This window comes from Dendroctonus ponderosae, unplaced genomic scaffold, assembly GCF_020466585.1.
Source record: "Dendroctonus ponderosae isolate FM_Combo_2020 unplaced genomic scaffold, Dpon_F_20191213v2 Dpon_F_20191213_3, whole genome shotgun sequence".
Classification (NCBI taxonomy): Eukaryota; Metazoa; Arthropoda; class Insecta; order Coleoptera; family Curculionidae; genus Dendroctonus; species Dendroctonus ponderosae.
This window is the reverse complement of record NW_026018508.1, coordinates 4851939-4867459: the sequence shown is the minus strand read 5'-3', so window position 1 is coordinate 4867459 and position 15521 is coordinate 4851939. Positions and strand designations below refer to the sequence as shown.

The 15521-nt window shown below is 33.7% G+C and overlaps 2 protein-coding genes across 6 annotated transcripts in view; both read right to left on the bottom strand.

Annotated features, from left to right (window-relative positions):
- LOC109540328 overlaps nucleotides 1-15521 on the bottom strand; it is a 59292-nt gene that overhangs the window by 30601 nt on the left and 13170 nt on the right. For 3 of the 5 annotated variants that reach the window (XM_019908674.2, XM_048664661.1, XM_019908676.2), the window contains exon 1: nucleotides 15074-15317. The exons of 1 other annotated variant lie outside the window; for it this stretch is intronic. The gene's annotated coding sequence lies outside the window, so the exon portion shown is untranslated. Of the gene's footprint in view, nucleotides 1-15073; nucleotides 15318-15521 lie in introns of those variants that run through there. One more of the 5 variants, XM_019908675.2, reaches the window with a different exon arrangement.
- LOC125503799 lies at nucleotides 799-1485 on the bottom strand. Its single transcript, XM_048664706.1, has 2 exons — nucleotides 1188-1485; nucleotides 799-1097 (listed from the first exon to the last, which is right to left on the bottom strand). Exons 1-2 carry the CDS (start codon nucleotides 1483-1485, stop codon nucleotides 799-801), a joined length of 597 nt encoding a protein of 198 aa, XP_048520663.1.

Here is a 15521-nt window from a genome sequence, read left to right as displayed (position 1 = left end):
ACCGATTTATTTACATTTTATTAGCGGCAACAATAATCAAATATCTCTCATCTACACGTGCTAAAAGCTACACTCTCTATCTTTTTGACATTGTTTTAAATTGGCATATACAGGGTGATTCCTAAGTTGATTTTTTTAACTGTAAATAGAAGTCAGTGAAACAAGCAACATTTTCAAATAACTTTTGAAGAACTGAGAAAATTACTCCAGATTGTCGAAAAGTAAGTCCACGATTCTGCCTAACAGAAAGAATATATTCAGATAATCGCATATCATTAGCTTTTTCTCTGTTTGTTGCTGCTGGTTGTTCTATGCGAATAATTAAAGCTTCTCTTGGGTTGATTTGGTCGTTGCATGCGCCACAGAAACAAATTGCAAGATTTGAGATCTGGTAACCCTTAACGGTCAAGCATCTGGTTTATTTTATAAAATCCACCTATTCGTAAAATTTGTGCTCAAAAACTCCAGCACATTTATTCTAAAATAGATCCTGTAAATGCCACATGTCCCGTCTAATGTTTAGTGGCGCGTTTCGTAAAGGAACTGGCAAATCATTTTGCAAAAAACATAAACAAATTTTGGCGCTCATTCGGTGCGGTCCAACAATGAATCTGTTCACAACTTCTGCCCACGCATTTATGGAAAATCGGAGTTGAAAATTGCTTCTCCGAATTTCATGGGGATTACCAACACACCAAACCTGCGTATTTTTAAAACTCTTACGTAATTTTAATTCGGGTGAATGACGCTTATTCACAATACAAGGTAGCCCTACAACCCAGGGTGGGTCTTAGCTGACTATGCTCCCCAGGCATCCCGATCTTCCAGAAGATTCGTGTCCAGATGGGTATTCATTTTAGTGAGATCTGCTTCGATTTTTTCTTGACTGATGATGAATTTCTTTGACAATTGACTAATCTCCGCCTTTGTCCTGATGTTCTTAGGGTCGTGGTCAGTACCAAAAATGTTTCTAAGAATTTTTCTTTTAACACGCTTAAGTTTTTCTTCATCAGCCTTAGTCATTGTCCATGCCTCGCATCCATAAGCGACCTTGTGTAGACTCTCGGCCTTGAGGTGCTTCAGATGCTTTTGGGCGACTTAAAAAAGAAAAACTAGATATCTGAAACGCTCTACTCGTTCAAAATTATAAGTGCCTATTGTTATATTCTGTACTATTATTTCTGTACACCCCTGTCTGTTTAGGCACAACATTTTTGTCTTTTCCTCGTTGATATTGAGTCCTACTTCTCTTGTAGCTTTGTCTATGTGATTAAAGATACCTTTTGCTGTTGGTGTGGAGTCCTCAATGAAGTCAATATCATTCGCATATGCTAACAATCCAACCAGGAGTTCTGTTTTAATTTCTGTTGACCTCTTAGCGTTTTCTAGGACGATATTAAAGAGTATAGTCGACAAGGCATCTCCTTGTTTTAATCCGCTACGTATCTTAAAACCAGCTGAGTTATTTATTCGCACTCTGAGCATTCCGTCTTCCACACATGCTTTCGTCCTCTGAATGAGTTTCTTGGGATTGCAAATTCGGCCATTGTATCCTACACTTGGAATATTTCCATGCTTTTGTATGTTTGCCGAAACTCTATGGATTATGGGCAGTACGGTTGAACTATCATCCTTTCTCTATTAATTGCCTGAGTGTGCAAAGTTGGTCAATAGTGGATCTAAATTTTCTGAAACCTGCCTGTTATTCGCCCAGGACGCCCTCTAAGAATGGAGTCAGTCTATCCAGAATAATATTGGCCAGGACTTTGTAGGCCGTATTGATGAGTGAGAATCCCCTGTAGTTTGAGCACTTTGACTTGTCGCCTTTTTTCAAGATTGGTATTATGATGCTTTCTTGTCACTTTGTTGGTATTGTCCCCTCTTTCCATATGAAAATTATTAGTTGTTGTAATTGTATGTATTTATAACGATTCACCTCCGTATTTTAATAGTTGATGGAATGTTATCCGATCCAAAAGCCTTTGAGTTTTCTATTTTTTTTACTGCTTTTCGAATTTCTGCCATGGATTGTACCTCTACAGGAAGATCTGCAGTGTGGTAAGTATTTTAAGTGTGTTTTTTCATCTGGTTCTATAAATTATAATTGTTTTTCATAGTTTTTCCATGTTTCCATCTGCTCGTGTTCGTTAATTATCATGTCTCCATTAGCGCTTTTCAACATCGGGACCGGCCTGGGCTGATATCCTCGTCTTTTTTTGATTTTCATTGAACTATAGAATTCCCTAGAAGCTGCTTTAGACCTGTTTCTTTCGATCATCTCGTATTTTAGACGTTTATATTCTTCGTTTTGTCTTTTCAAAAACTTCCTGGTTTCTTTACGAGAGTTTCCATATTTTTCTCGGTTTTCAGGTGTATCGTGCTGTTTCTCTTTCTTGCAATTTTCGTTTGCGTTTACTTCCTTAAGCCATGATTTATGAAGCGTAAAGTTTAATTGAAATCATATTTATCAGTTATTAATGTAAAAAAACACGAATAATAACTGATTTTACGAGTAGGTACACATTACGCCGTACCATAACTTTATTATATCAAATTCTCCGCGTTTCTGTTTACAGGCTGTCATGTTGAACAACTTACAGTGTTTTATTGTAATTACCATCAAAAGTTTTTTTGGGAATTTTCTGTTTTAAATATCAAGCCGTACCAAATTTAAGCGTACATTTGCTTCTGGTGCATTACAGTCATTACAAAAAATATATTCTTAGGTAAGTATCTGCTGTTTTTCGAAACTTACATATGCTGTGAACCACTGTTAACCCGATAGAAAAATCTAAACAAGTTCATTTGCATAATCTGAATTTGTGTTGTCGTGAAAACCTTTTAGAAACGAGAATTCTACTTGAGCAGTCGTCCGGCTGTAGTGCATATAATAATAAATCTGATAATAACAACCAGAAAGAGATAAAAACGTGCAAAAAAGATTCGCATGGCAGTCAGCATTTAAAAATTTTGTTTTACATGTTGTTGGACCACTTTTAAATGATTGATGAACCTATTTTTTTTTGCTTTTAAGTCATTTGAAGAATGCAATTTGAAAATGTTCGCCTCAATAACTTCTATCAACACCTAAATATAAAGTATCAACTTAAGAATAACTATGTCTAAGTGCTGAAGAGTTTCGTTTTAGAAAATCTGCTTATTTCCTGATTAAATGTTGGAAGCAACGTGAAAAATTCTCAAATAGTGTAGGTAAATATTTAACAAACTTAAGTGTAAAGTATTTGCGCACGACTATAAAACACTCTTTATATGCTTGTCCGCAGCTAATCCACTCTGATTGTTGATTTCATTTTTTTCTACTACTCATGCGTTCATAGCATTTCTAATACCTTCACTACCTTTTATTCTGGCCTTTCCCCTCTTTTCTTTGAGATGCGACACCCCGAGGTCGAAAGTCTACTTTCATTCATTCGTTCCACATTCATCCATGGTGATCAGCGTAGTTGCTTTCATTAAAATTTGTCCGCTTTTGCTATTCCAACCACAAGTTTCTACGTGTGGACTAATTTATTTGCATGCAAATTTTTGGCTGAATTTCAAACTTGATTTTATTTCGCTTCAAATCTATTGCAGTGTTGTATTTTTTGAAACCACTGCTTCTTCTCTGTTTGCTTCTTACTTTCTAATGGTTTCATGCTTCAGCTACCTGAAATAAGGCAATGAAACATTCTCGAAATCAGCACATAAAACGTTGAAATCCCTGTGTTCTTTCCTCAACAGAAGACACATTTTCAATATTTAGGGAAAAAGTAATTATTGCGGATTATTACGACGTTTTCATCAAATTGTTATGTTTGAAGATGCACTTTTTGCTGCACAATTTGCTACAATTTTTTTTATTATTAACAAAATAAAATTTAATTAATTGATTAATTAAAACGCACTTTTATTAGCAATGTTCCCCTTGTCTCACTTCGTTAATTTCCTCGATGCATTTTTCTATAAACAAAACTAATCTACTTTCTCCTCAGAATAGTATTTTTTTGCTATTTGCGTTTATTGTCGAACGATGCGTGCTTAACCAAAGTGCACAATTTTTAAGTAACATTCAGTTAATTTTAATAATTACAGACCAATAATAGCTTGATGTGATATTTATGCTTTCTTAATCCGTATAGGCACGAACTAAAATAACGTAATTAATATAAATTTCAATGAAATTAATAAATTAATTTTTGCAATATTTTTTTAATTTGAATCATGTGCAACTTAGTGGAACCAAGCCGGACTTGTGAAGTAGACAAGAATTAGTCCAAATCTTCATTTCTAAATATCAATTATCTATTTGGTTAAGGATATGACCTTCTCGCGGTAAAAATCAGAACGATATTTGGAACGATAGGCATCATTACATTTAAATCTTGAATGGATACAGGGTGATTCATTGGAAAGTAGACATTATAAGTGGGTCTGATTTAGTTTCATATATTGGTATGGCACAATTCTTTAACAGCCCAGATACGCAAAAATCTAAAAAAAAAACACTGGAGAAAAAAAGACACCGATAAATACAGAACCAAGATAGGTATACGAAGTGAACTACAAATATAACTAAACGAGAACTTTAAATACACGTGGCATCAAAGAACAACATGAATACTACATAAATTAAGCGAGAAGATAGACAACCCTAACACGGATTTAATGGAACCCACAACTGTACTAAAGAAAGATAAAGTTGCAGTAAAGAAAGAATGGATAACCAACGAAATTCTTAACTTTATAGATAAAAGAAGAAAACTAACGAATCACAACGAGTACTCATTCAAGCAAAAGTGGCAACATCGGGAAACTATAAAAAAATACGACAGTTTTAATATTCGGAAAAAAGTTAAAGAATTCATCGAAACCTGCCATCCCAAGCCGCTCAATATACCTAGGGTACAAAAGCAACGGAAAAATAGTAGCAGAAATACAACAAGAAATGGAAACATTGAAGAAACACATCACACAACTCTTCGAAGATGAGTTGTGTGATGACACAAATTAATTTGGAAAATATAGATGGAAATTTAAACCCGGATATAATTAAAAGGGAAGTTGTATATGCACTAAATTCATTAAAGAACAAAGAATCAAATTTTTGGCGTTTCAAATATTTTCATACGGTTGGTAAAATCACATTTTACGATAAGTTTTAAACATAACATGTGTACTTGTCCGAAGTTGATATCTCTCACCGTTTACGAAATATTTCACATTGAAACAGATAGAAATTTTAGAACTAATTGGAAATCTGTCTAAATAAAAGATTTTTTTGCGCAAATTTTCTATTGAACAAAACTTAACAAACATTAGACAGTATTAAATTAGGCACGTTTAGAACTACTTTAAAGTAATATAAGTCAATTTACGACAATATTAGGGATCTAATTTAAGCTAGTGCAAAAAATGACTAGATGTTTCAATGTGAAATATCTCGAAAATGGTGACAGATATGGACTTGAATCAAGTACACATTTTTAGAAATATTGGAGAACCAGATAATGCCAACAAAAAAGTGATATATTAAAACCCAAAAAAGTTCTGATGTTTTAAACGGCTTCAGGCTATTGCAGCTAGCGCCCTCTAGAAACTACAAGCAATTCAATAGGGCATTTGGATTTTCAGATCTAAAAAACCCCCAAATACAAATTTTTGTGGTACTAGTAAAACTAGTTAAAATCTATTCAGAAAAAACGAAATTTTTATTTACACTTTGACACTCTGTATCTCGGAATCTATTAACTTTCGGATGAGATAAATTTGCTTAAAACGCAATATTTTTGCCTAAACAAAATGCCAGTTAATTTTTGGACATTAGTTGAGGACCACCCTGCATTTCGGATTCCGTATAGTCCTAGAAACAAGAGAGACACTGTTTGCAATCAATGGGCGATCACAAACATCTGGATATAATTCAAGACTTTCACATGTGTATTATAAACTATAATAAGACCTTCGATATAGTTCGGCACGCCCAAGTCTTGGAAATACTAATAAGGAAAAAGTTAGACTATCATCAATATAAGACAGAAGCAAAACAAAATACACGCCAATAACAAAATCAACGGAGAACTAATATTAATAACCAAATCGTAAGATAWGTCGTAAAARGYCAACCTATTGAAAGAGTAAAAKAATACTAAARGATGAAAACTKGRRCMCCAAAAAAAKMTGACCARAAAAGACCAGAGRCATTTCAACTATGGTTATACCGGAGACTGTGGAAAATATCATGGATGTAAAGAATAACTAACGCAGAAGTAATRAAACACATCAATAAGRAAAATKAAATAACGACAAGAAACGAAGAAAGAAAAATTTAAGGAAAAATATGTATAGGACGTAGACGACTTATTCAGCTCAGCAAACTCAAAAGTTAGAATCGTTSTGATAAGYCAACCTTCATAATSGAGATGGCRGCTAAAGRAGGTTGGGGTGGAAACATATCAAATTAAACTGGATTATTTTCTAATCGCGATGAAAGAAATAAAAAATGATAATTTTACAGATGAGTAGTACTTAAAAAGGAAGTTGTGTTAAAACTGGAAGCAGAATTATTTTGAAAATGTTCTGCACACAATGTTCARAACATTTATTTGCMATTCACAAAYTCCAGATAATGTTCWTCTCAGTCGGGTGATTTGACTGCAGTGATTGCACTASYTAGCASCARAYTAGTAGATCTACTAATMYCTGGCACTAGTTTGRAAAATTSAATTTAAACGGCTCTTKTTTACGTGGTTGTARTAACTACCGATTGAATCTAAATCAATGCCGCTCAAAAAAACTATTRKGTRTAGAGTATATGTGATATGGATACGCATATTTGCACACTTACAAATGAATAAACTTGTAATCSAATTTTYATSAAAATCATCTACTATAGAAAGCAAGAAATTTTAAAACCTTCGCTCACTTAGAGCACCACTACTTTCGCTATGTTCACTATAAGAGAGTRTTTATTTGAGGGTAGAAAAAACATAATTTTACTATAAAATATAACTTTTTWGAAGAAATTYTGACAATGGATTATTGGAAATTTGTATAATACAATAATATAYCATATCAAAGTGTATGAATGCGAAGCAATGWATGCGATTTGTTTATAATTATTTGCTTTGTTGTGCTGGTTTCATATTAATTTTGTTGTTGTTGTGCTGTTGCAATTGATCAAAGAACCTCTGAAACAAATGAAAAATTTCCTACAAAGTTTTCAAAATATGTCTATTTCTTCGTGAATCGGCCCGCATTTTAGTGTATTTTAGAGCTTTTTTTTAAATACTGCAGCAGCAGGGTGTTATGATTTTTAAGTTCTTCATCAAACAAAAAATAAATTGGTAACATCGAAATCTTTGGCGATCGATTTTTTGAATTCCTGAAATGAAAACACCTGTTCACCCATTGACTAGACCAGACCATTGACCTGAGTCAAGTGATATGGATTACTTTCTCAGCCCTTCCACAAAAGGGACTAGGGGTTGTCTGCCTTTACTGTCTGCAAAAGAATTTCTACCTACCTGCCCAAAACATTTGCAATTTATTTTATGTTCAGTATAAGATGGGAATTATAGGCTTCAATGCATGGTGGTTTTAGAAACTTTTACAGGCTCATAAAGTTTGAACAACGCTTATTCAACAAATTATCAAAACTTAACTTACATTTCAGCCATTAACAACAAGTTGTCTAATATGTAGTTTTATTCAGCTAAACTGAATTGAGAAAAGCTGATTATTTTCAACAAGAATTGAGTAATCGTCCCAATAATGGATGAAGATTTCAACTGGAATTAATTCGCTGGTGGGCAAATAAATAATATTTCTTCAACTTCCCACAGACACAAAGTCTTATTGTTTTTAGCTGCATTTAGAAGGCTAGATGAAAAATATACTTTACACGTGTTAAATTCTTTGCTTGCTCTAGAAGACTCAGTCACTCCTGTCCCTCAACCGGCTGGTGATAGAGATCTTAATAACAAAACCGTTTTAAAAATACTTAAATGAGGAAAAACGACCAACTGACAAAAATGCAAGCGGCTTACGGGAAACTTGAAGACAATCTAGTTTGTAATTTATTGATGAAAAGCATTTTCCTATAGCGGATAATTTTTTTAGAGGTAAATTGAGAAAACCGTTGTTGTTGGACTTAAGAGATTGGATAAGAAAACGTCATATATACGTGCACAGAAAACACATGTATGAGCCGGAATAATAAAAGATAGAATTGAAAGACGATTTGTCTTGGATGGCACTTTTAATGGAGCAAGATACTTGCATTTTCTACCCCACAAACTGATGCCAGTTATTTCCAAAGCTCTTGAACCCTAAGTTAACCGAAAAAAAGCTACAGATTGTGCAAGATGGGTTCCGATGCTATTTTTATCTGCCAAAATCTGAGCTGGTCAAAATCCGTAGGTAGATTGAAAGGCAATGTCCCATTGAGCGGCTGGCAAGATCGCCAGATCTCGCACCTATGGATTTATGGTTGCGGGGCATCTCAAAGAGAGGGTTTACATTCTAAACTTCGCCAATATTTATTTAAGGAAAGGATACCAAGAAAATCACTAAAATAGCACCGGAATCGTTTAACATGTAGTGACACACAGAACCTACCACAGACCTGCCTGGATGCTGCCAGCAAGTGAATGATACAAATTTACTACAATTAATAAGTTTAAAATAAATGAAACAATAAAATTAAAACTCAAATGTATTAAAACGTGTCGTTGGAATTTTTAGAAAAAGTATTTACTCCAGCGAATGTATTCCAGTTAAAGTCTCCACCCTGCATGCAGGGTGTCCCAGTTTTTATGAGCAGGACATGTGTGGTAATAAACTCATTTTAAAATATGTGGGTCAGATAAACATAGGTCCAGTATCTTTTCGTTTTGGATATACAGGGTGTTAAAAATCGGGGGGCGTCAAAGCAACTCTAACCAAATTTGATACGCATAGTTCATTAAAAACCAACAATTAAGAACATTAAAAATAATTCCTGCGGTAGGCAAATAAGAGGAACAATAATTAAAAATTTAACTATGCATTTACAATCAAGTTTGGTTTTAATGAAACATGTGAAAGCAATAAATACACTCCCACCATTTAGTCAAATTTGGCTTAGTGTGTGTATACAGTAATTCTCCAAGCTGCTCAAAACCTAACCATTTGCAAAAAAAATCTTCATTGCCATCATTCATGAGTATTCAATAAAACATATGAAAGTAGATCCAAGGGATGAATAGAAATCACCACGAGAGTTTTGCTTGAGAATCAAGAACATGCTTTCGCAATATAGGTATCAATGCAAATATTAATGATTAAGTCCAGAAGTGATCGATTGTATCGATCATACAGCCAATATGTTACGAAATTAATAATAGTAGGTGAAATAAAAGTTGCAACACTGGTTAATGGACAGGATTAAAAAGTTATCTGCTTTATTAAAGTATTTTTAGATAATTTCCGCAAGGTTACTAGCAGCGAAATGCTCCTCAATGTTAGCTTAACTAGCACACTCACTTGCTTACTTCGATTGTAGCAAACGATTTGCAACGTAGTATTTATAGGATAGGTTTCGAACATCGAGGCTGTGAAGCTGTTTATTGCGAACACTTTTTTGCGAATATTTAAGGTTTCAATTATTAGTATCTACTGGAGCATAGGCGTTCCAATAAAAGAGCAACTGATTCTCTCTGCGGAAAGTATTATACTATGAGTGTAAAAATATCCATAAATTCGCTGTATTTGCATGCATACTTCCCAATCTACGTTACGAAAGCAAAAATAAGACAATATGGGCGTAGTTGGCAACTTGTGGAACTTGGAAAGCCTCCTGTGGAAAATCGACAGTGGCTCGTCTTTGTGCATTATTGCTTGAAATTGACTATTTGCCTTTGTCTTATCTATACTCCATACAGTATTATTATGCCTATCAACAATGAACCTCATCATGTCCTCGTTCGATCAGTTGTCTCAGATAGGAATCTAAAGGGGGTCATGCACTGCTGTTTTGCTGGTCGGTTTTGATAGACAGACAAACGTGCAAAATAAAATTAAACTCATACTTTACTCGTAATCAATCAACTATTGATGTTCTTTAGTGCAGAAAATCACCGAAAATAAAGAAAAACGCAGATAGGTAAAAACATTTTTCGTAATTGAACAGCATTGAGTGATGAAAGTCAATAGTTTACACAGCACATACTTTGTGAACAAACAGGATGAAACACACGAGTTTTCGTCCAACAAAGTTCTAAGTTCTCCACTGGCCGATTTAGAATCTTAAGACCGATTAAGTTTTCACAATGCAATCTTCCGTATCTTCTAATGCGCAGAAACATATTTCCTAGTTCTTTAATAATATGTAAACTTTCCAGAAAATAATAACTGTAAACTGTGTATTTATGGAAAGTTAAAAATTAAACAGATAGGGTGAATAGAGTTATAAATTCTTGCATTTTAAATAAATAGACAATCCGAACAGCGATTGATATGAATGGGTGATGAGACTTTAAGGAAGTTTCACCTTCATCGTTTGACGCAAATTTCTACTCGAATCGGCGCACCCAACTAATCCTGTAATAAAAATGCGTAATAAACACAACATGTATTTATGCTTTTCTGCTTGGATTTTCATTTTTTATTACCGCGTATTTACTAATCGTAAATTTCTTGCGCGGTGTGTTTTTTATCATACTGTTCAATTTTAAAACAATAAAATTAAATATGGCACTCATTTCCAAGAGAAAACTGAGTAAATTCAAACAATCTGTTAGTCTTTCGATCTGTAGTCAAACTCACTACTGTGAGCGCTGAATTTCTTCAACGCGGTTGAGCGTTTTCTCGAAGGTTTAAGCAAAATTTTGCAAAACGTTAATTGTCAAGTCATACATACAGAAGCTTGTATTTTTTGTAAATAATTGTGAAAAAACTATTCGATGTAAAAATAATGTTTCCATAGAATCTAACTACATATAACAGAGACTGGCACATCGCTGTTGAAGTTTTATATTTCAGATTTTATTGTTTGAAATAATTTAATGTTAGATACATTTTTATTATACAGGGTGGTCCTCAATAAGGTGTCCAAAATTGACTGATATGAAGAAAAGAAACCCGAAAACCAATAAATCAAACACTTAAAGAATACCAATAATACATTTTTAAAAATCAAGAAAAAAATAAACTGCTTAATAAAATATGATAACTTTGGTAGATACTTAGTGGATTACTCTTGACTGCTGTAAGCGGTTGGATTTCTGTTTGAATCGTTTTCTCGTCCAATTCATTTCCAGTCAGTCAAAATTTAGGGCTACAGATAAGTTTGTACAGGGTGGAAAATAAAACAATGCAAAACTTCTGAACATTCGGCATGCTCTCAATTTTAAATAAGTATTTTTTTTCGAATTTTAAGATAAATGACATAAACATAGACCTCGTAGCTCGAAACGATTTTATATGCTTTTTTGCGTAGGTATGCCTACAGAGTGAGAACAAAAATATCAACTTTTTGTTCTTGCAGTAAAAACATTTTTCCTATTGGACTGCTTTTCCAAATGTCGAGCTCATGTTGAAACGAAACCTTCATAGTCGACTTAAGCCAAAAATCCGATATCATTAAACGGATTTTTTGAAAGTGAAGTTCACTTTAATGGAGAGCCTGCCAGAATCTTTTGGTGCAGTTCGGATTTGAGTCACTTAATGCAACCCTGAATTTTTAATTTTCATCTTCAGTTGATTATCAAGTTTTAGCTTCAACATGAGATCGAAAATGGGTCCAAGAGAAAAAATATTATCGCAGCGCAAAACAAAAAAAATTGATTGATTTTTTTGAACACCCTGTATATACAAGAGATTGGCGAAAATTCAAAAACGATTACGAGGTATAAGGTATTTATTAAAGCCTTTGGTGTTGAAATCCAAGAACATAATTTTTTGTAAAATTGAGAGCATATGAAACTTTCAGCAAGTTCGCATTATTTTATTTTCCACCCTGTAGGAATTTTATATAAAGCACCCAATTTTTGCAAAAACACCCACTGACAGAAACTGAATTGGAAGAGAAACGCTTCAAACAGAAATTAAATCGGTCACAGCAATAAGAATTTTTCCAGTTTCTTAGGGTAAATTTGGCTCTGTAATATTTATTTTGTTGAACGGTTTAGATCACCTATTTGTTAACATACATTTGATAATTGCCACCAAATTCAACAGAATGCTTCAAGAGTTTAAGCAAAGAAACCACCAATCAAAAAACGTGAAATTAAAAAGGGTGTTCGTTTTATTAGATTAAGAGAATTGTGTTGGCTCATGTTCATCAGGTATAAGCCATACAAGGTTATTTTGCTGTTTAATGGCAAATATCTCGGGAACGGAGGGTTGGGACATCGACTACGAATACGTAAGTCGGCTTACAGGGTGACTAAAAGGTTGTAGCCATTTTTGCGCCCATATATCAGTTTTTCAAAATCTGATTACCGAATTGGAATTCTTATGCTTACTCTCCGTTAAAAGTACAACCGCAAAAAAGAAGAATAAAAATGTATGTTTGTAAAAGTGAAGAACCGTGATCTTTTCGAATCAAGGTCGAGTGGGGATTTTGACAAATACGTAGATTTTTCTTGCAAATTTATCATCACTTAAAAATAGATCAATATCCTTTTTCCACCTACAATTTTTTTGTGTAATAATTGAATAAGCTACTTTACATTGTAATCAGTTAAAATGAACGAAACGAAAATTCAATTTTGGAAAATAATTATTTAAAAAAGATGTTAATGTTTACATTAACTCAACAACTTCGGAGTAATCGGAAACATCTAATACTTCAACCGTATATTGTAAAATAAAAGTAACGAGATAAATGTAAACATTTGATGTTTTGTTTAATGCCTGTAACATATTATTAATTTAGGTTCATGATTACATTTACCCCAAAAGAATTAAAAACAACATTTTTTGTTTTGATTTAACTTTTTTATTCAAACATAATTTAAAAACTGCTTAAAAACTCGTGAATTAAACCCTTACGAAAAAATTGAAATAAAACCCTTATCTTAAATAATAACATAAACATTAATTTTTCAACACTGAATTACTTTTTAAAAGTTATAATAAATTCTGTCTCACTTCATCTTAATTGTGGGAAATGCAATACCCCCGGTTTCTGGTTTTCTACAAAAAACTTAGATCACTTGCCTGAACCCCAAAGTTTTTGTTTGAGTTATATCTATAGATTTTAGTCCTACTACTTCCACTTCCTGATCAACAATATTCTCTATGGGATAAAAATATTTATAGGAAGTTGTGTTTCTTTGTCCTTCCTTATTGTACAAGTGCAAAACTTCCATAGTTTAGTTCTGAAACAGGTGTCTTAGTTATCGGAGTCGAATCTTCCTCAAAATGAAAATTTTCCTCAAAAGAAGAGTCTCCATCACTTAAATATGTGATAACAAATGGTCATTTTGCTCATCGTCTGAACTCCTTTTCTTTTCTCTATTTCTAGTAGTTTCCTCTTCTGGCGTCCTTCCATCCCTTAATTTTCTTTTCAGTGGTACCGGCTTTTTCTTCGGTTAGATTTGTAAAAAAATTTTCAGAACTTCTCCATAAGTTAGCGTTAGCTCCAGCTAGCAAGCATTCAACTATTTTGGTTTCAGTTTCCTGGTTGAAAGTGTTCTTTTCTCCATGATTTGCCTCAATTCAAGTCAGTCTCCCATTAATTCTTTGCGAAATGACTGCAATTGGAACATTGTAGTATTTAGCAGCCGCTCGATAAATTATGTTTCTGCTTTTCACATCTTCTTTGGTGTAGGCCGGTCCACGAGTTTTTGGTGCATATTTTCGAGACATTTGAAAAATTAATATTTTTATTAATCTTCAAATTTAATGCGGTTTATTTATACATAATTAGTTATGCAAGCGATATATTTTAGCATTTTATAAGTCAAAAAAACAGGTCTTAATTTTACATAGGCGAGAAAACAGCAATTGCAAATTTACGTTTTGTCGATCACAAATAGTTCGCGGGAATCAAGGTTAGGGACGCCTAAGATGGAACTGCTGAGGCCTTTATAAGGAGAGATAGTAAAGCCGTTAATATTAGCAAACGTGATATATTTTGCTGTAAATTTAAACTAAAATCTGTGCATGTTTACATTTACCCCGATTTACAATTAGCGCACTTGATCCTACCTGAGTTGTATGAAATCGTCATATTTTCACCCCAAGAGACCGCAATGCCATTACTTTTGGGACGACCTGTCTAGAACCAACGTTGCCATATTTAGCAGCTTTTACTGATCATTTCTTACAATTTGTAGATGCCATAAATATATGAACCGTTCAGTGGTCACCTCTCAGATAGTTTAATATCAAAACGAAAAACATTTTCGGATAAACTATTCAAAAATTTTCGGCTCCTTTATTGAAATTTCTAGATTTTTTCCCGAAAACATCTCGTCTTGTACATCAAACATTTAAAAAAATCAACTTCTATTTCTTGACCAAGTAATAAGCGCAACAACAAAAAAATACTTAGAAATTCTTAAAAAAGAAATTAAATGCTGTAAAGGTGCAAAACCATTCAATCCTCTCCTGCCGTTACATTTAAAAGCGTTTCAACCGGGCTCCCTTCCCAGTTAGGTATGCCAATGACACTCTAGGTACATCTCAAAAGCGAAATAATGCTGCATGCATATGCGCACAATTATGCACTTTTGTTTTCATATTTACTGTAGAGCTACCCGTTAAAACGTGTTTAGTGCGTAGGGAATAGTGTGGAATAGCATAGCAAGGTTGTCAAATAGTTTTGAACATCTGACCTACATTTGAAATGTTTCAAAGTCGAAAATTGGTTGCCTTTCTCAAGTATGAGCACGAATCATAGATCCTGTTTAGTTTCTGATACTTGCAAAAGCAACATATTGCCAAGACTTTCAAATTTACATATTAACGAAAATTCAAAATTCGTTGATATTTATACTTTTTAATCTATCACTAGATTTTAAATTCCTATTCTACAGAGCCCCAGAAGGTCAATGATTCTATCATTATTTAGAGCTAAGGGTGTTACCTGCATCAATCTAATCCATATATTATCCCAACTAAACACTAAAACACTAATTTACCGTCGCGACACTTACTAATAAAAATGCACATGAGACCAGCGTTGCCAACGACCTTTCTTTTGTTTATAGAGCGAATTTTTCTGATTCTCTTTTATTTCCCAGCGATGTTAAGTTCATTGTACCGATTGAGTCCAAGTTAGAGTAGCAGTTTAACTTTACACTGACATCCACCAATTCCACCATCCACAGCACAAAATATCCCCCCTTAGAATAGAAACAAAATAGGGCGGGACTTACATGCTATTTCGAACCTCGCTATTGTAGATGTCGCTCCACAGAATTTTTTCTTGGCAGAAATTTCCAGCAGTTTGCGGTTAGTTTGGTATTTGGTGGATATGTGGCGCACCCATAATGCAACGTAGCCGGTTCTAGGTCAACTTACGAGATTATTAG